The 21,582-nt window shown below is 41.6% G+C and overlaps 1 protein-coding gene across 1 annotated transcript in view; it reads right to left on the bottom strand.

Annotated features, from left to right (window-relative positions):
- Positions 1 to 21,302, bottom strand: part of PHEX (phosphate regulating endopeptidase X-linked) — a gene marked incomplete at its 3' end in the record, with an annotated part of 224,553 nt that extends 203,251 nt beyond the window's left edge. Inside the window, exons 1-3 of the mRNA XM_080719557.1 lie at positions 20,960 to 21,302; positions 13,332 to 13,400; positions 5,180 to 5,341 (exon numbers count right to left, since the gene is read on the bottom strand). Coding sequence (XP_080575683.1) covers positions 5,180 to 5,341; positions 13,332 to 13,400; positions 20,960 to 21,077 — 349 coding nt within the window. The 5' untranslated portion in view covers positions 21,078 to 21,302. The remainder of the gene's footprint in view (positions 1 to 5,179; positions 5,342 to 13,331; positions 13,401 to 20,959) is intronic.
- Positions 21,303 to 21,582: the final 280 nt, after the last annotated feature.

The following is a 21,582-nucleotide window of genomic DNA, read 5'->3' as shown; positions in this document are numbered from 1 at the left end:
TAGTACTTAGTAGGCTGAGACAAGAGGATCATAGGTTCGAGGCCAGCCTCAGCAGCTTAACAAGATCCTGTCTCAAAAAAAGAAAATAGGGCTAGGGGTACAGCTCAGAGGCAGAATGCCCCCAAGTTCAATCACCAGTACCAAATAAGGAAACAAACCAAACAATTTATCCTGTTTTCAATAGTCTGAACTATGAAATGACTTCACGGGAGCTGAAGTGAAGGTTTCAGGTTTCTATTATCTACAACAGATGATTTGGCTAGGATCATTTATTTAAAAAATAAAAACAAGATGATATGGGGAAGGGGAGGAGTACCTGATGAGACCATTTGACTTTCAGCCAGTAGGTATTTACAGATAAGTCACTGATGCATGAATCACAATCATTTTTATCTGCACATTAATACATAGTCCATACTTCATCATGTTGTTTTACTGGAGCTGTGTATGAAAATAATATACTGTGTTTCTTTGCAAAATATTGGCAAAGATAGCTATCCCATAATAGAGATGATCTGGCCCTGCCTTGGCTCGTCTATCTTCTAGCTGACACAAGTGTTCTATCTCATTCATTGTCTCGTGCTTCAAAAGTGCTCATTTGCCCAATTTCCATCTGTTCATTCGTAAGCCATGCATGCTGTCAGCTTCATGGTTACATGAAGACTAATCGAGGAGGGGGATTATAAAATGGAAATTTTAAGACAAACACATGACCACATTCAGCCTTTTTTTAAAAAAAAATCTTTCTTCTTGGAAAAAACAAGTAATAATTTTATTTTCTAAGTAGAAATCTGAGTCTTAGATGCCATTTAAAGGAAAACCTCACAGAGGCAGGTTGCTCACTTCAATAGAGGGCAATTTTTCATCAGCCTGGTCTGTCAAATCCATTTTATTTCACAAATTGGACAGCCACATCTGTGTGTTCTCTGTCAGCCATAAGAAAATGGTATTCTTTTGGTTGGTAGTATTGGGTTTTATTTTTGGATGCTCTCTTTTATTGTCAAGGGTGAGGGAAAATATCTTGACAGTATTCAATATTTTTGAAAGCACATGGTATTTACAAAGGATAAGATCAGAATAAAACTTAAAGCATTTGATAGACATTACTTCATGAACCTTAGAACTATGTGTGAAATAAAACAGAGAAGCGAAAGACAAATATTTATTGAGGAGGTGCTTCATGCCAGGAACTGGACTAGGTCATATCTATAGGTCATCTCCTCTAGTCCTCGCAAAACACTATGATATGGGTTTTCTTAGTTCCATTCTAAAGTTGAGAAGGATTGCCCAAAGTGACCATGGGGATAAGTCAGAAAGAGAACCAGGATTTGCATCTAGCTCTTAGGGCTTCAACCCACATGTCCTGAGTGGCTTACAGTGAAAAAAAATACTGGAAATAACCTAAATGACAACACAGACTATGCTTAGGTAAGCTATAATATACCCTCACGAAGCAGGATGAATATATAGATCTATTTTTATTAACATGAAAACATGTCAAGCAAAAAGAGATTACATATGATCCTCTGCTTTTTTCTCTTCTTTTGCAGCACTAGAAATTGAACCCAGGCACCTCTGAACTATACCTCCAGCCCTATTTTTTATTCTGTTTTGTGAAACAAGGTCTCACTAAGTTGTGGAGGCCTCCCTAAGTAGCTGAGGCTGGCTGCAAACCTGTGATCTTCCTTTTTCAGCCTCCCAAGTACTGGGATTACAAGTGTGCGCCATCACACCAAGCTCTACAATCCCTTTTAAGATATGTATACATGGGTGTATAACACTATCTATATATTTGCATTTAAAAATCTATCACTGAGTGGCAGAATTTGAAACATTTTTCTTCTCTTTTATTTGTGGTTGGTATACAATGAGCTTGGATCACCTGAATGAAATGAATAGACAGATTGCTAGATCTATCTTATCTACCTAAGATGATGGACACATAAATAGATATAGAATATATAAAGAAATAAAGATAGAATTTAAAGATCCAGTGTTAAAAAAAAGATTGCCAGCAGATTTATTTGAAAAGCCCTATTATATACTTTAAGGATATCTTATCACCCAAACATACTTGCAGAGTTCAAAAGATATCACTACCTATACATTTACAGATATATTATTTTTCATACACTGTATATAAGTATATATACATGTACAGATATAATATCTATACACTTATAGATATAGAATGAGAAGTACTATGATACAGAAAATATCACAAAGTCTTAAGGCTCAGGGAAGGTTCCAACCAATAGAGAAAGAATCTGAAAACATTAATTAGAGTTATTTCTATAACTCTAATTAATAGTAACTTTATCACTGACATCTAAAAAATTCCAAAGAAGCCACCCAAAAACTATTAACTAAGACATCTCTAATCAGACCCAATACAGTTAGATCAAAGCTGTACATCAGGCATCAGGGGTGGTCAAATGTTGTCCATAAAGGCAAGACAGAGAGTATCGCCAGTTTTGTGGGCCATATTGTCTCTGTTGCAACTATTCAATTTTACCATTATAGCACAAAATCAGTCATTCATTATGTATAAATGAGTGGATTTGGCTCTGTTTCCATTAAATACAATTTACAAAAATAGGCAGTGGACTGGATTTGGCACAGTGGCCAGAGTTTGCTGGCCTCTATTTTATACCTTCCTACACACACACACACACACACACACACACACACACACACACACGTTGATGGGGGAGAGTTGCTTAAAACAGCAAGACAATATATAAAAGACCCAGAAATAAATTTTCTAAAGGGCAACTGGATTCTATGCATCAAAGCTTAAATTGTAAATACTCTTTCAACTCAATAATTCCATTTCAGGGAATTTATCTGGGGATATACTTAGATAAGGCTATAAAGACATGGACACAAAGATGTTTACTAGAGTATTATTTATAATAAGAAAAGTTATCTACTGGCATCGTCCATGTCTATGAGGAATACATAGTTCTTTAAAGGAGGTTGCACAGTTTTTATCATGATATTGGCTAATTTTTTAAATATATAGATATGAAGCCGGGTGTGGTGGTGCATACTTGTAATCCCAGCATTCGGGAGGCTGAGACAGAAGGATTGTGGCTTGCGAACAGACTCAGCTACTTATTGAGCCCCTTTGCAACTCAGTGAGACCCTTTTTCAAAACAAAGAATACAAAATCGGGCTGGGGATATAGCTTGGAGGTAGAATGTCCCTGGTTCCATCCCTTGTACTATACAAATATATATATATGGATACGCATATAAAATCATGCACATGGGCCCATCTGTATATGGAAAAAATACCTAGAAAGATATAAATCCAGCTGTTTTATTAGCAGTTATTTCTAGAGGTGGACTTATGGGCAACTTTCTTCCCATTTTTTGCTCTTTTTTATTTTTCCAATTGAGTTTGAAAAATAAATGTTTCATCTCCTTTTTTTAAAGCCACCAAACAAACAAACAAAAAAATCCTGCAACTCTCTGAACAACTTACTGTCATTTCTATGAATATTGCAGGGGCCTATATTTAGTAGTCTCCTCAAACAAAGCACGTAAATACTGATTTTACTCTCTACATTAAGACATCCCAAAAAAAAAAAGACTGGACATGGCAGTGCACACCTGTAATTTCAGTACTTAGGAGACTGAGACAGGAAGATCACAGGTTCGATGACAGCCTCAGCAACATAGCGAAGCTCTCAGAAACTTAGCGAGAACCTGGTTTTCAATTTTTTTAATTACAAATAGGTTTCAGAGATATAATGCCCCTGATTCAATCTCCAGCATAAAAAGAAAAAGGAAGATGGAAGGAAGGATCCCCAGAAAGTTCCTGTTGTAACCACTTCATGTCCTAAAGACATAAATCTCTTAGTCATATAAAAGGATCATCTAGCTAGAAATCTTGTATTTTCCTATCCTTCAGTGATACTCTTGCATGCATGATTGTGTGCATGTATATGTATGTGCACATGTGTGTATCCATCTATAAAGGAAGAAAAGGGACAAGAATGGTACATGAAAGACCAATAAGAATGAATGTCCTGCAGAGAAATAAGTATTGATCTATAAATTCACTCTTCAAGGTCTCATTTATGGTTCTACAGTATAGGAATCTCATCTGTTAGGTTAGAGGAAAACCTTGATATTCTCATGAATTATATATTTATAATTTACCAGACTATATTTGAGCCTGCTAATAGAAAATAAAAGTCCATGTGATTTACATCTTGTTGTGAAATTTAATTATATTTTCCTTACACTTGACAAGAGGTATCTAATTATTTTTCCAGTAGTTTTACATGTTATAAAATATGCATAAATTGATTCATATTTAATGTCATGACTTAAAATCCTGGAGAAGTAGAGCTAGAAAAGAAAGAAAAATTACAATTCTTATCACTTCACAAATAATTCTTTGTAGGTGTTACTAAATGCAAGTTATACAGCATAGCTTCCAGTTTCAAAAAGAGAGAAAAAATACTCTTTGCCTTCTCCAACCAATTACCTTATCTGTCTTTGAAATTTTCCTACTTCCCTTCTGGGGTGGCTTTCTTCAACAGCTTAGCATACAAATTAGATCCAATACAAACATAATATCCTCCCATAACAGACATTTCCAACTTTCTTTACAGGGGAGTGTAAGCACACGTGAGTATGTGTGTGTGAGCTCATCATTGCTAGAGAGACCATGGGAGAAAATTGAATCTCCCTAGAGCCAACTTAGAAATTAACAGGAACAATACGACAACCACAGGTCATCCAGAGTTCTCACAAATTATGTCAAAAGACGACCAAGTGTTAAGTACACATTGTAAGCCATGAAACTCCAGCACACAACAAGCAAAAAATGAAGCTTACCCTGAACACAACAGACAAATGAGTATATTGATATAACTTCATTTTCATGCACTATTCCTTTTCTCCCAATCTCATTTCAGTGCTCTTTAACTACGAGCAGTAGAACTTAGTATTATCAAACGTGAACATAACAACCTATAATTGGGCTTGTATTGCAATCTGAAAGACTAGAATTGTGCAAACTTTCAATTTTCCATTAAAAAATTTCTTGGAAATAAATTTAGTAGCATTAAAAGCTGAGCCGTCACAGATCAAATTCCAAACTGTTTTCCTTGTCAAACAAAGGCTGCTGTCAAGTACATCACCAAACTCCGGTAGAAACTTACCCTTCAACTTGAGGTCAACATTATGTCTCAGCCAAGGATAAACCCCGTAGCTTGGCATATCTTCAGGAATTGGATTATTGTTTATCCAGCCATCACAAGCGAACCGGAAGAAATTATCACAAGGATCCACAGACAGATTTACTTTGCTCAAGATGGCAGCGGCTATTTAAAAAGAAAATCACAGGATTAATGATGAGCAGTGAGTGTTGTTTTCTGTCCTTTTCCAAATTAAACAACAATTTCATATCAGCCAGTTTCCAAGCCGCCTCCGCTCTATATTTCCCCTCGAATGACTCTCTGAATCAGTTTCACTTACATGAAAGGACCACACTAGGAATGAGTGGGTAAAAGTTGCAGGTTATTGCCAGGCGTGGTGGCACACACCTATAATCCCAGTACATGGGAGGCTGAGACAGGAGGATTGCAAGTTCAAAGCCAGCCTCAGCAAGTAGTGAGACTCTCATCAACCTAGAGAGACCCTATTTCAAAACAAAAGTAAAATAGGGCTAGGGATGCTGGTCAGAGGTAGAATGCCCCTGAGTTCAATCCCCAGCATCAAGGGAAAAAATTTGCATGGTATTTTGGTTATCGGTTTTGTAGAATCATTGGTAACATCATGGGGTATAGAACAAGGATATAGCATGTGCAGTAGATTGTTTGCAAAGATGGTGCGACTCTTTCTTCGATTCTGCATGTCCTTCTGCATAGACTAGCCCATGGCTGTGCTATTCCTTCCGTTTCCCCTGCCTCGAATCTGGACTGGCCTTCCCATTCACTTTGGCCAACAGAATTGGCAGAAATGACTTTTTGTAAGTTTCAAAGCTAGGCCTCAAGAGGCCTTGCACCTTGCAAACACTCCCTTTGAGTGGAGTCCAGAGATCATCCTTTGAAGAAGTCTCCTGGAGAACGAGAGGCCATGCAGAGAAGAACCAAGCGAACACCAGCTTCCCTCACATAACCGCAACCATCAGAGGCCTTCCAGCCTGAGTCGTGCACCAGCCAGAAGCAGCTGCAGAAATGAGCCTTGGCGATACCAGCAGAGAAGCCATCTACCAAACCCACAAACCCTGAAAATGTGAAGTCCTTTCTGTTTCAGGCCATCCCTTTTGTTTCAGGAGTGGTTTGTGCTTCACCAAAGGGTAACTGAAACAGGCTCACATGTCATCGATGTCCAGGTATTAGAGATCTATTTATAATATGCCTTCACAAAAACATGGGAGGCTAGGCATAAATTCTTGAGCTCCCCCACACATACCCTGGAAGCCCTGAAAGAGACCCATAAAGGCCCTAAAAGGGGGGCTTGGGGCCATTTGGCAGGTAATTCTTGGGTGCAGAAGAGAGTACTGTAGACTTGGTCCCATAGACACCTTGAGTGGGCTGGGGAAAGAGATATGGCCACAGAAGAGCCGAAGTGGGGGTAGAGGTGGAGGGCAGAACTGAGTATCTATATAAATTAAAAGATGCAATACATCAGGTGTAGTGGATCATGACTGTAATTCCAGTACTTAGGAGGCTGAGGCAAGAAGATCACAGGTTTGAGGACAGCCTCAGCAAGTAGTAAGACTCTTATTAACCTAGTGAAACTCTTTTTCAAATTTTTAAAAAATAAGGCTAGAAAGCCAGGCATGGTGGTGCACACTTGTAATCCCAGTATTTGGGAGGCTGAGACAGGAGGATCTCGATTTGCAGACAGCCTCAGCTACTTAGTGAGGTCCTTTGCAACTCAGTGAGACCCTGTTTCAAAATAAAGAATAAAATATAGGGCTGGGGTGTAGCATGGAGGTAGAAGCCCCCTAGGTTCCATTCCCAGTACCATAATGTGTGTGTGTGTGTGTGTGTGTGTGTGTGTGTGTGTGTATGTGAATATATATGACTAGGGGTGTAGTTTGGAGGTAGAATGCCCCTGGATTCAATCCCCAGTACCATACACACACACACACAAAAAAAATGATGTGATACACTGAGCTACCATTTTTCTTCTTTCATGAGCCCAAACACAACTATATAATAGAAGATTATCCATAGGTAGGAAATTTGCACATAAATATGTAACCAGGAGCTTTGGAAGAAAATCATTCCTTACAAAATGAGAAGGTTCCAAAAATTCCTAATATTGAACCCTAATTCTCTCTCAACTTCCATAAAACGGCTGGCTACCACTCTAGCACAAAGATGTGTACCAAGTGATTTTTTAAAAAGCCAATATTTTAATGACATTGGAAGGATGACATTCTGGGCAATTTTCATATCTTCATTAATGCCAGAATATGTTTGTTTGAAGTCATGAAAACCCAATGATCCTCAGCTAAATTAGAATGAATTGTCCCTAAAAGTGCAATCTGCGTAAATTTAGATATGTATCTTATAGTTTGGTAACATACATAGTTTTCCTAGGTTTCACATAAGGGAGACATTTCTCTAGTCTAGACTTCCTGTGGAAATTTCAAACATCATTTTGGCCTCATTAAAGCGAATAATATACAAAGATCCTTATTTTTATGGACCTGCAAAATCTCTACCATTTTCAACCCTCCCTCTTCCCAAATAAACTAGCAAAATCTTAATTTGAAATCTGATAGATTTAAAGTCGGAAGCCAGGCGTGGTGGCGCACGCTTATAACCCCAGTATTTGGGAGGCTGAGACAGGAGGATTGCGGTTCACAGACAGCCTCAGCTACTTCTTAGTGAGGCCCTGTGCAACTCAGTGAGACCCTGTTTCAAAACAGAGAATAAAAATGGGGGTGTAGCTCGGAGGTAAAATGCCCCTGGGTTCCATCCCCAGTACCGGAAAAAAAAAAAGAAAAAAAAAAAGATTTCAAGTCGGTCGGCTTAAAGTCTTTGTTTTTCAGAGCAAATTTAGTTGTCTTTAATTAGATGTTTGCTTACTGCTACGATTTTGTTGCTATTATTTCATAGACAAACATTCAAGGACATGAAAAAAAAAATCTTCCCTCCAGTTTGTATTTATAGTTAGGCTGTGCAGCCACAGCACGGATCTGCTGCGTGACACCTCAGGGACATGGATCACACACATCTCAGCTCCACACGACACTCACAGTCACACAGGGGCGCTCTCAGGTGCATTTGCACTCACATAAGCTCTCTGCGCTCTGGCTTCCTTCCCAAACTGCCCCTGCCCCCCACCCCCAAAGCACCCTCTCCATCTCCGTGGTACCTGCAAAAACTGCAAGGTCAGCTCTGACCTCGGCCCTGAGAGGAAAGGGGGGGATACATCACTCGTGCTGGATTTGGAAAGCAGCCTGCTGAGAGAGGAAACTTCTGCCTGCAATCCATCACCGCCGTCCACAGCTGGGCATGGGGCTGCGCTTTCTGCAGGGGATGTGACTTCAAATGACAAGGGACCGTGATTGTCAAGACACCAAGACTCCTTTCCCCCTACTCAGCTCCATGGAGAAAACTCAGAAACTCTTGTTTCAATGAAAGAAATATGACGACAAGGGAAGCCTGTGAAAGCCCAGGCTGCTATTCATCCTCTCCAGTCATGGCATGTGCGGTTAATTGCTAGGCAGGCGCCGGCTGGCTTCTGCAGGACAGCTGGAGGCAGCCTTCCATATACCAAATGGAGTGTTGAGGTTTAGTCAGGGCTCACAGGAGAGCCTTGTTAAGGCTTAAACCTCATTATTTAATTAGTGTGTGTGTGTGTGTGTGTGTGTGTGTGTTACTAGGGATGGAACCTAGGGGGTCTTCTACCTCTGGGCTATACCCCCAGAAGTATTTAACTTTTTTACTTGGAAATAAGGTCTTACTAAGTTGCTGACGCTGGCTTTGAACCTGTGACTTTCCTGTCTCAGACTCCCAAATACTGAGATTACAAGTGTGCACCACCACGCCCCGCGAAACCTTATTATTCATACAAATGCTAACATACACCAGGCGTCCTTGTACACGCTTGTAATCCCAGTCCTTGGGAGGCTGAAACAGGAGGATTGTGGGTTCCAGGATAGCCTCAGCTACTTAGCAAGACCCTCTGCAACTTAGTGAGACCTTGTTTCAAAATAAAAAAAGGCTGGGTGTAGCTTAGAGGGGGAATACCCCTGGGTTCCATCCTCAGGGTTACACACACACACACACACACACACACACACACACACACACACAATAAATAAAACTAAAATAGCTAACAGCATTTCCTCTGGGCCAGGAACTATACGCTAAGTCCTTTATAAGCAAAATGGCATCGTCACAAACTCTAAAGTCAGACCCCTTGGGTCAGAATGACAGCAGGCCATGCCATGCAATACTTAGACAACCTTGGGTAGGTTACTTAAACTCCATGAGCCTTAATTTCCTTGTTGGGAAAATGGGGATGACAATTGCACTACTATGTAATGCATTGCCAGGCAGATTAAATGAGTAAATATATATAAAGTGTTTATAAACTGGGCATGGTGGCCCATACCTGTAATCCTACTATTTGAGAAGCTGAGGCAGGAGGATTGAAGGTTCAAGAACAGCCTCAGCAATGTAGTGAGACTCTCAGGAACGTAGCAAGACCCAGTTTCAAAGTAAAATAGGGCTGGGGGTAGAGTTCAGAGATAGAAATGCCCTGGGTTCAATCTCTAGTACCACACAAATACAGTGCTTAGAATAGTGTCAGGCACATTGCCAATACAGTCACCAGATAAAGTACAGGATGACCAATGAAATGTGAATTTCAGATTTAAAAAAAAAAACTACTTTTGGCCAGGCATGGTAGCCCAGGCTTGTAATCTGAGTACTTGGGAGGCTGAAGCAGGAAGGTCACGGGTTCAAGGACAGCCTCAGCAAGTAGTGAGACTCTCATCAACCTAGTGAGAGCCTGTTTCAAAATAAAAGTAATAAGGCTGAATGTATGCCATTTTCAATATGATCCACACAAAAATTTAAAAATTTTTTAAAAATAAATAAAATAGGGCTGAGAGTGTAGCTCTGAGATAGACTGCCCCTGGGTTTAATCCTCAGTGCTGCAAAACAAACCCTACTTTTTATAATAAGTATTTATGAAATATTACATGGAACATACTTATACAAAAATGTAGACATCATTGTATATCTACAACTCAAACTTAACTGAGCATACCTGTATGCATATATTTAGCTAAATCTGAGAACCATACATGTAACATTTGCTATTACAATTCCATAAACCCTTATATGAAACTCTGAGGTTAGCTTTTCAGAGCTCACAGAATTTTCAGATTTTCAAAAAGAAATAGTATATAACCACCAATGACAACATACCTCAACAATGTCTGGAGAGAACCCCTGAAGCAAGCATATTAATATGTCTATAGAGAAACAAATGCATATTCTCCTAAATGGGACAAAGTCTAAAACAGCCTCACTGGAGTTAAGATCTGTTTTTTTTTTCTGTTTGTTTTTGTGTGTGTGTGTGGTACTTGGGATGGAACCCAGGGACATTCTACCTCTGAGCTACACCCCCAGCCTTATTTTTATTCTTTATTTTGAAACTGGGTCCCATTGAGTTGCAAAGGGCCTAAGTAGGGGAGGCTATCTGTGAACCGCGATCCTCCTGTCTCAGCCTCCCAAATGCTGGGATTACAAGCGTGCGCCACCATGTCCGGGCAAGATCTGGTTTATGATGTCAAAGGAACTGAGGTCAGGTTTGCTCTTGACAACTGGGACTTGCAATGCTCTCTGGGACTGGATATTGTGGACCTGCATTACTACTATCTTCCTTCCTTCCCTCCTTCCTTCCTTCTTTCCTTCCTTCCTTCCTCTTTGTGTGTGCACGCAGAAGATCAAACCCAAGGGCATGCTGTCTCCAGATTACACACCCTGTTCTTTTTATTTATTTTATAAGTCCCCCAAATCCATCTCATTGTCTGATGTGAAACAGAGTCTTACTAAGTTACTGAGGCTAGCCTCAAAGCTGCGGTCCACCTGTCTCATTCTCCCAATACTGAGATGACAGGCATGTGCACCACACCCAGTCATTATTACTTTCTTTCATTCTCACAACTAGTATGAGAATTCAAAAACTGGTATTACCATTTCATAGATGAAACTGCACTTGGTATGGTTGTGTATTTAGCGAGGACCACGTTCTTTTTGTAAGTGGCCATATCTCCCTTCAAACCCAGGTCAGCTGATCTCTCCTTAATCCTTCTCATTAACATGTTCGTTATTTTCTTTGTATTCTTTCTACAGCTTCCTCCACCCTCACCCCCTGGGCATTCTACCTCTGGGCTACACCGCAGGCCCTTTTCTTTTTATTTTGAAAGAGACCCTAAATTGCTGAGGCTGGTCTTGAACCTGTGATCCTCCTGTCCCGGCCTCCCAAGTGCTGGGATTACAGGTGTGTGTGCCACCGCACCCAGCTAAACCTTTGTATAAGTCCTCAGAGTTTCTGTGCCCTTTCCCCTAAGGCTCTCCCATCTCCATAAAAGCTACAACTCTACCTCTATGCATCACACCTGACTTTCTGTCTTTCCAGCCCACATAGAATCCTGCAGCACCTTCAGCTAGCTTCTAGCTCCTATACCGGTATCCACCTCTTGAATTCAAGGTGCATCTCTCCTCACCTGGCCCGTGGCAATAACCTCCTCTCTGAACAACTTTCCTCCATTCTATGTGTGTGTGTGTGGGGGGGGGGGGGTAATTGGAGGCTGAATCCAAGAAATCCCACATGGAGCTACATCCCCAGCCTTTATTCTTTTGAGATGCCATCTCACTTAATTGCTCAGGCTGGTCTCAAACTTGTGAGCCTCCTGTGTCAGCCTCCCAAGTGCTGGGATTGCAGGCGTGCACTACACGCCCAGCAACCTACCTCCAGTCTTGTTCTTCACAGAACGGCCTTTTTGAATATTCGTAAGACGTACTCCCTCTTCTTAAAACCACACAGAGGCTCTTGGGCACACTTACGAAAACCCAGACTCGTGGCACCCTGCCTGCTCACTGCCTCACGTCCCCTGCTCTGTGTTCCACCCAGCTGTCAGGGCGCCCAGCTAGGTCCTTATGGAAACTTTGCCTCACCTGCAAAGCCCCGGCTACGGTCTTCACACAGCACTTCCCTTCAGGAACTCAGGGTCCCTGACCTTCAAGGCCATGTCATTATTATCACCTTATTCTCCTTGAATATTTTAATTTTCTGTGCGTACCACCAGCTGACGCTTTTCTTGTCTATCGATCACCTTGTGTGTTTCTTTGACTGACTGGTTCATTGATAAATCCCCCAAACCTAACTCAGTGTCTGATGTGAATAAATATTTGGCGAATTTATTCATTAATCTCTTAAGGTCAAGAGGAAAAGGCCCCCTGCCTAAAGTAGACACTTTCCCTTTAGAAAATTCTCTACGGCTCCTGTCCACTTAAAGAATGTGGTCAGAGGGTGGAATTTAGCTCCTGCAAATGTGGGTCCCAACACTGATTTATGGGGGAAGTTAAGATCTAGTAGCTGAGGCAATTTTAAGCACAATCTTCATGTTAAGTCACCCACTAGTATGTGCCCTGGTCACCCCAAGAGAATTCTGACTTGCAGCTTGGAATAGAAGGCCCCAAATGGATTCCAGGACAAGGAAAGCATGGCATTGCCAAGGATCCCTGCGTAGAGGCAGGCTGTTCAGACCCACTGACCGGACGATACACAAAGACTGTGTAAGATAAATAGGGGTCAGTTGCCAGGTGAGCCATAGGAGGCTCATGGTGTCTACCCGAAGCTCTTAAGCGGGCATGGTGGCGCACACTTATAATCCCAGTACTTGGGAGGCTGAGACAGGGGGATCACACAAGTTCCAAGCTAGACTCAGCAACTTAGTGAGACCCTGTTTCCAATAAAATATAAAATAGGTCTGGGGGTGTAGCCCGGAGACAGAAAGCCCCTGGGTTCCATCCCCAGTACCAAAAAAATTAAAAAGGGACCATACAGCCTTCGAAGCCCCCTTCTGTGTTTCTTATCACAAGGTTTGGAGTGTCACCCAGCTATTTTCTTGCAGGGACAAAGAAAACAGGAACCCAAAAACTCCACTACTTCACACCCAACCTTAAAAGTCAACTTAAAATTTCTTCAAAATTGCATTTCATACTTGGTAAACCTCAAGCAAACAGAAAAACAGAATACTAAAAATATCACCTGTTTTCTCTTCCACTCCCCAAGGTACCATAATTATAACTTGACACAGGGTGGACTTACCGGCTTCGATGCACTCTGGCTTCAAGCAGTACTCCTGTTTAGCTTGGAAATTCAAGAGACCTTGACTCACTGCAAAAACAGACCAAAATAAATGACTAACTTGTCGCAGGCCACCCCCGTCTAAGTGACCAGCAGGCACATACATGCACGACCTCTGATCTACATTGTTCGTCCCTCTCAGTTTTGACATGGTACTCCAAAACCCAGTGCTCATAACACCACAGAACCAGTCTGGTCACTTCCTAAGAAACCTTGGTGAGACTCACAGTTGGTCTTGAAAGTTTAGTCTTCAGAACTGCAGGAGGAGCAGAACCTGGGAGCCTGTTCGAGATACATACTTTTAACTCCACTCGAGACCTTCTAACTAAGTTCTGGCGGTGGAATACAGCCATCTGTTTTTGTTGCTGTTTTGGTTTGGTTTTTCGGTGATGGGGGAGATGGAACCCAAGACCTCAAGCCGGCTAAGTGCGTGATCTACCACTGAGCTACCCCCAGCTGGCCACGTGGAGTTCATCAAGCCCTGCAGGTGATGCTGATGCATGGTCCAGTGTGAGAAACGGAGCGCTATATGATCTCGAAAGTGTCTTCATCTCCAGTGATCTGTGGTTCATCTCAGACCTTCACTCTGTATGTTTAGAACTGCATCACAGTCTTAGAAATGGGCAAACTGAAACTTTTAAACTATGTCATTTGGAGTAAATCCAGAGTAGAAGGAGAAAGCTAGCATGTGTGGCACTTAGAATTCCAGATCTTAGCTAAACCAAAAGAGGGAGGAAGGAGTAAAAATATGTGATACAGAACTCATCTGCAACGGTCATTGTCTGCCTGTCTGGACCCACACATACTCTCTTGCTACTAAGTCCAGCCTAGCTATGAGACATATATAGCTTTGAGAACCGAGATTCCAGTTACCTCTCCCTCCCCACAAAAAATAATAAAGCCAGCAATAAATGCATGAAAAAATGTTCAACATCACTGGCAATCAGAGAGATGTAAATCAGAACTACCCTGAGATTTCACCTAACTCCAACTAGAATGGCCATCATTCAAAACACAAACAACAACAGATGCTGGCGAGGATGTGGAGAAGTGGGAACTCTAAGACATTGTTGGTGGGATTGCAAATTAGTGCAACCACTTTGGAAAACAGTATGGAGAATCCTCAGAAAAATGGGAACAAATCTACCATTTGATCCGGCAATACCACTTCTGGGTATCTACCCAAAAGATAGGACCAAACTAGCAAACTAATGCATGTGTATCTATGTTCATAGCTGCACAATTCACCATAGCCAAACTATGGAACCAGCCAAGATGTCCATCAACAGATGAATGGATTACAAAGCTGTGGGATATGTACACAATGGAATTTTACTCAGCCATTAAAAAAAACTCAATTACATCATTTTCAGGGAAATGGATGGAACTGGAGGACATTATGCTAAGTGAGATTAGTCAGTCACAAAAAGTAAGAAAGCAGATGCTTTCCCTAATATGTGAGAGTTAGGGAGAAATGGGTCATAGGAGGAACTCTAGATGAAAATGGAAATCCTATAGAGGAGCAAACAAGGCAACCTAAAGGAGGAGAAAGGAGGGGGGAAGAGGAAAATCTCTAAAACACACAATGTACTTAAACATATCGAAGTCAACCACTAAGCCAAGCAAGGGAAGGAGGGACGGGGAGGGAATGGGGTGGGAATTGGGTAGGGGTTAAATCAGTGATGTGTACAGGTATGTACACACAAGTTTTTACCCCAATATGATATATGAATATAATGCTCCAATAAAAAATTTTAAAAATAGTGATAATAATAATAAAGCCAGGGCAGGCCCTGGGTTCGATCCCCAGAAAACACACACACACACACACACACACACACACACACACACACACACATACACACACACCTGTAAAATCAAAATAGGTTTCCTCCATCTGGCTGTCAATATGATCCAAATGGATTTCCACAGAAGTACAGAAGGATGCCCTGTTTGTGAACTCATAGCACCTGGGTATTAGCAGATGTGAGTTTAAGATTTCAAAAATATTAGCCAGGCACAATGGTGCACAGCTATAATCCCAGTACTTGGGAGGTTGAGATGGGAGGTTCACAGGTTCAAGGCCAGCCTCAGCTACTTAACGAGGCTCTCAGCAACTTAGTGAGACCCTGTTTCCAAATGAAAAAATAGAAAATAGGGCTGGGGGGGTAGCTCAGAGGTAGAATGTCCCAGAGTTCAATTCCTACTATCAAAAAAGAAAAAATTAAAAAATATATGAAATCTTTTTCTCGGTAGCTAGGGAAGTTATGAGGGCTTCATTATTGCTCTTCTCTGTGAGCAGAAACAAGGAGTCATTTCAAGAGGTGACTGTGGGGAGATGGATTGCAGGGGTGAATGTGACCAACGTCCGTCATGGCATCCTTAACCGAGAAACCAGATCAGAAAGCGTGGCAATCCCTGTGTTTGTGCTAGAGACAGGAGACCTGCAGATCAGCTGCCAGGGTAGCAAATTTCATTATTTATGACCCCTCATTCTAAGAGGGGCCTGCTTTTTCTTTGTTCTTTTCTCTACTGCCATCCTCCAACAGCCTTTTTACCCATGTTTCATTATAAATTCAAGAAAACTGTCTACGGTACATCTCAAGCCTATTTTTAAGAAAAGAAGTTTCTTCTCATAAAGGTATGTTTTGATGTCTTTAAAGGAAAACAACTTAAGTAAAAAAAAAACATATGGGTGCATAAAAAGCAGTGTGGAATATTCCAAGATGCCTGAATGGCAGCACCACAGGGTAGTTTTTCTTTTCAGTCTCTTTGTATATGTTTACTAAATGTTCTTTAATGGGTGTGTTATTTTTATATTTGAAAAATATCCTTTATTATAAACTTAGAGAATCATTTTTATTATTCTGCAAAATAGCTTCTTGATACTTGTCTTTAAAAAAAGAAAGCTACACAGCTGGGCACAGGACACAGGTCTGTAATCCCAGTACTTGGGAAGCTGAGACAGGAGGATCGCAGGTTCAAGGACAGCCTCAGTAACTTAGTAAGACTCTTATCAACCTAGCGAAACTCTGTTTCAAATTTTAAAAAATAATAATAATACTAAAATAGAACCGGGAGTGTGGCTTGAAGGTAGAATGTACCTGAGTTCAATCCCCAGTAGCACCAAAAAAATAAATAAATAAAAGGCTAATGACATGGTTAAAGACACTGGGTATGAAGGCACACTGCTGTAATCCCAGTACTTGGAAGGCTAAGAAAGGAAGATCACAGGTTTGTGGCCAGCCTCAGCAACTTAGTGAGGCCCTTTTCAAAAAAAAATAATAATAATAAAATAGGACTCGGGGTGTTCAAGCCCCAGTACCAAAAGAAATAAAAAAGAAAAAGAAAAAAATATTTACTATTGGGACTTGACAAAAAACATTTGCTGATACTGCACATGGTGGCACACACCTGTGATCCCAGTACTTGGGAGGTTGAGGCAGGAGGATCATAGGTTCAAAGCCAGACTCAGCAACTTAGTGAGGCCCTCAGTAACTTAGACCCTGTTTCCAAATAAAATAGGGCTGGGAGTATAACCCATCTCCAGAACCAAGGAAAGAAGGGAGGAAGGGAGAAGGAGAGGGAAGGAGAAAGGAGAAAGGAGGAAGGAAGGAAGGAAGGAAGGAAGGAAGGAAGGAAGGAAGGAAGGAAGGAGAAGTTTGCTGACCACTATATCTGCGAAACCGGCTGGGGAGAGGGAAGGGAAGGGGTAGGAGAAGAAAGTAAGCTTGAAAAGAAACTGGTTATAAGCATATAATTATCCATGTTTCAAATTCTAGTGCTCTGGGTTCTCTGAAACCAGCCTAAGGCCACTTAAAATCACTTTTGTGTGTATGTGTGGTACTGGGGATTAAACCCAGGAACATTCTACCTCCGAACTACACCCCTGGCCCTATTTTTATTCTTTATTTTGAAACAGGGTGTCACTGAGTTGCAGAGGGCCTCACTAAGTAGCTGAGGCTGTCTGTGAACTGAGATTCTCTTGTCTCAGCCTCCTGAATGCTGGGATTACAAGCGTGCGCCACCATATTCGGCTATCACTCTTAATGCAGAAGTATGAAGGCTTAAAAGAGGGGTCATCCGAGAGTCTTGAAGACACAGAAGAGATAAGGAAGAATGTTGGACATTGCAGGTATAGGACTGAATTAGAAAAATCAGAAAAAGCCAGGTGTGGCGGCACATGTTTGTAATCCCAGCATTCAGGAGGCTGAAACAGGAGGATTATAGGTTCGTGTCCAGCCTCAGCTACTTCGTGAGGCCCTCCGCAATTTAGGCTCTTTTTCAAAATAAAGAAAAAAACAATAGCGCTCGGGGTGTAGCTAAGAGGTCGAATGCCCCTGGATTCTATCCCCAGTACCAAAAGAAAAAAAAAGACAGAAAAATATACTGCCAAGTTCACTAGAAAGTACTTTGAAAGTACCAGAAAGGCCCTAATTAGAGTAGTTTCTGGAAGCACATTCATTGCCTGGAAGGTCCCTGGAGATTTTCTTTTTTTTTTTTTTTTAATATCCCAGAAATTGTCAGGCGTGGTGGCGCACACTTGTAATCCCCGCGCTTGGGAGGCGGAGACAGGAGGATCGTGCAGGTTCGAAGCCAGCCGTGCTGGCGTAAGAGACCCTGTTTCAAAAATATAAAATAGGTCTGGGAGTGTAGCCTGGAGGTAGAAGGGCTTCCAGGAACCCCAGGACTATATATATATCCCAGAAATTCATTTGATGTTTGCTTGAATACATTTTATATAGAAAGATTGGGACTTTTATTGTTTGCTATGGGTGACCCAGTACCCACATACAAATACAGGCACTGAATTACAAAGGGTGCCGACCTGGAGACATCAGAAATGCAAATCACAGCCGGGCGTGGTGGGCACGCTTGTAATCCCAGCATTCCGGAGCCTGAGACCAGAGGATCCCGGTTGCTGACAGCCTCAGCTACTTAGTGAGGCACTCAGTAACTTAGTGAGACCCTGTTTCAAAATAAAGAATAAAAATAGGGCAGAAGGTGTAGCTCAGAGGTCGAATACCCCTGGTTCCATCCCAAGAAAGAAAGAAAGAAAGAAAGAAAGAAAGAAAGAAAGAAGAAATGTAAGTCACAAACCCAATTTTAGGACTGTTCTTAATCTTAAAGATTTGTCTTAGCCAGGCATGGTGGCGCACACCTGTAATCCCAGAATTCGGGAGGCTGAAACCGGAGGATGGTGGTTCGCAGACAGTCTCAGCTACTTAGTGAGGCACTCCGTAACTTAGTGAGACCCTGTTTCAAAATAAAGAATAAAAATAGGGCAGGGGGTGTGGCTCAGAAGTCAAATGCCCCTGGGTTCCATCCCCAGACCCACAGACACATAAAAGATATTTGTCTTTAGTGAAATCAAGCCATTCCCTTAAAAAAAGGCTCAAGGCTCAATGTATTGGAGCTACTGCGTGAAAACATCTGACATTTAGGAGGGCATTTCATGTTCTGATAGTTGGAAAATTTAAATACTTGGAAATAAAAAAAAATATTCATCTCTGAAGTTTTCAATACTGAAAAGCTTTCAAACAAGACTTTGCTATATGCAGAGTGGTGGGAGTGGCAGAGCCCGGGGACAGGCATGGAAGACAGTGAGTGGAACAGCATGAGTCTGAAACACTGCTGAAATATTTGCCCAGAAAGAAGTGTGTCCCTCAACGTATACATCCAAGTGGACCCAGTCTCCTAGAGCAAGGCTTCTCAAACTTAACGTTTACAAAAGAAAAGGCAGACAGGAAATCAGTAGGCCTGGGATGGAGCTCACCTGGGCTGGTCCCCACAGAGGTGTAGCAAGGCTGTACCCCCAGTTTGCACTAGATCTCCAGTGGCATTAGAACGCCTCCAAGAGACTGAAGAGAAGCCTGATTGTTGGGCGCACTGGAAAATGATCTTCTATTTTATGCAGATCTCCTTATCCACAATAGCATTCCTGGCTTGGTGATTTTTACTTTGCTCAGACCCATAAAAATAAAAAATAAAAAAACCTTTAGGGGCACAGCCACTTAAAGAATCATTTCCACCAAGGGGAAGCTTCCAGCTACTATGCCACAGCCCCAGATTGCAACGCTCATAAAAATTGATGTTTGGAAAAAGTTTCAAGTAGTGGCAACATTCTTTAAGATTCTATACTCAGGAGGCTGAGGCAAGAGAATCCCAAGATGGAGACTAGCTTGTACAACTTAGCGGGACCCTGTCTCAAAATAAAAAATATAGCTCAGTGATAGAGCGCCGCTTGGCATGCTCAAGACCCTGGGATCGATCCTAATATACTCCTCCCCAAACAGAAATAAAAGAGTATGTATTTTTACATGCAGGATATTCATTTGGATTTTAAGTCTGCAAGTATTTGCAAACCCTCACCTTACAGTCACTTCCAACATAGTATCTAGTCCCTTGACATACCTATAGAATTTCTCCTCCAGTTTTGAATTTCAGGAGGGAATACTTGTCTGAACCCCAAGCGTTATGAAATCTCACAAGTTTTCAAGAGCCACAAATTCAGTTGCCCGAGTAGAAGGCTTTAGCCTGACCCAAAAGCAATAAACTCGTCTAATTTCCTAAGCCTTCAGCCACAGAAAACATGGAAAGATGGTTTGCTCATTTTAGCAGAATTCTCAACCACACAATCCTAACCCTTTTAAAGTTTAATTACTGGTTTTCCCCTGCCAAAATAAACATGGTCTCCTGCATCCTGTATATGCCAAGGAGTGTTTCCAGGCTTGCTGCATTCCAAAGTGCGCCTAGAATCTCCTAAGTATAGAGCTTGTTCCTAGGTAAATTTCAAGCAAATGAAATATTGCAGGTTGTATGAAAAATAAAAGGGGTAATTATAAGCCCAGGGTTTTAAAAGCTTACAGTTTTCAGATATTTCTCACCCCTTGCCAACATATTTGATTCTTTTTCACAGGAACACACTTTTGTCATCGCATAGACTCTCCGGGCACGTTCTAACCATGAGTCATTAGAATCATTTAATCACAATACCTTTCAAACCTTGGGAGGAAAACCTTCGTTTCCCCTCATATTAAATTTTAAATGTATTAGGAAGACAGAGTTAACATTGCCTCCCGTCAGAGTCACTGGATTAGAAGGGACCTGGAAGAATCCCATTAGAGGTGCATTTCAAAGGACTTAATTGTATTTTGTGAATTAAATCTCATGATCCATTCAAGCAAACATTAACAGACGTCAAAGGAAAAGAAACCCAGGCATGGTATTGCTCACCATGTGAAAAAGTCTTTTCTCACAAAATAAAGGAAAGTATCTGACTATGGATTCATAAATTTTGAAAATGTAACCCATGGAAACAATTTTTTTTTGTTTGCTCAATGCAACTGAATCACCTGGCCACTCAAAACCACTTTCTACCCACTTCTTTCCAGTCCAGTTCTGGGCTGTACATTTGATTCTAAAGGAAAGCCTTTTTATTTGCATATTTCATAGCAACTGAGACCTCACCACCCACTCACACAAGCGCACAGCCGCACACATGCATTATGACAAGGTTGGCTGGAATAAAGCACAAGGAAACTTCTCAGCACGTGCCCAGGTCCCCTGGCCTCCAGCGTTCCACTTACCCAGAAAAAGGATCGTGCCCAGTACCAGGGTGCCCCCAATGAACACCGCCAGGGCAATCCGAGTGCCTCTGCTGGTCCCTTTTCCAGTCTCCATACTGTTCCCCGTTTCTGCTTCCATCAGAAAAGTTGCAGAGAACACTCGAGAAGAAAGTCACTTTTCTTGGTCTGGTAGCTGGTCGCAAGAGTTTGTCAGGTGTTGACATCCAAAGCTCTCTTGCTCTTCTACTAATGGACAGCTTAAAAAAAAAAAAAAAAACCCCGTCAGCAAACCTCCCCTCGCCACCCCTTCTCAAATAATCCTTCACAAATGAAATAAAAGAAACTCAAAATATTGGTTGCCTTGGCTTCCCCCCTGACTAGACAAAACAAACAGCAGCGCTTGCTTTATCTTGGTGCGCTCCCTCTGCAAAGTCCCTCTCAACCGGTCGTTTGGCAGGCTCTTCTCTCAAGCATTCCGAGTATACATGTTTTACTATGTTGCTGAACAGATGTTTTAGCTATTTAAATGTATAGTCACTTGGGGATGGAAAAAAAAAAACTTTATCAAAACTGGATTTTCGTCCACCTCCCCCCGATCATGATGTTAGGTGGCGATGACTCGCCGGCCCCACTTCAAGATCTCA

Source organism: Muscardinus avellanarius (genome assembly GCF_963383645.1).
Source record: "Muscardinus avellanarius genome assembly, chromosome: X".
NCBI lineage: Eukaryota > Metazoa > Chordata > Mammalia > Rodentia > Gliridae > Muscardinus > Muscardinus avellanarius.
Note: the sequence above shows the minus strand (reverse complement) of the source record. Positions and strands in the feature narration are given on the sequence as shown.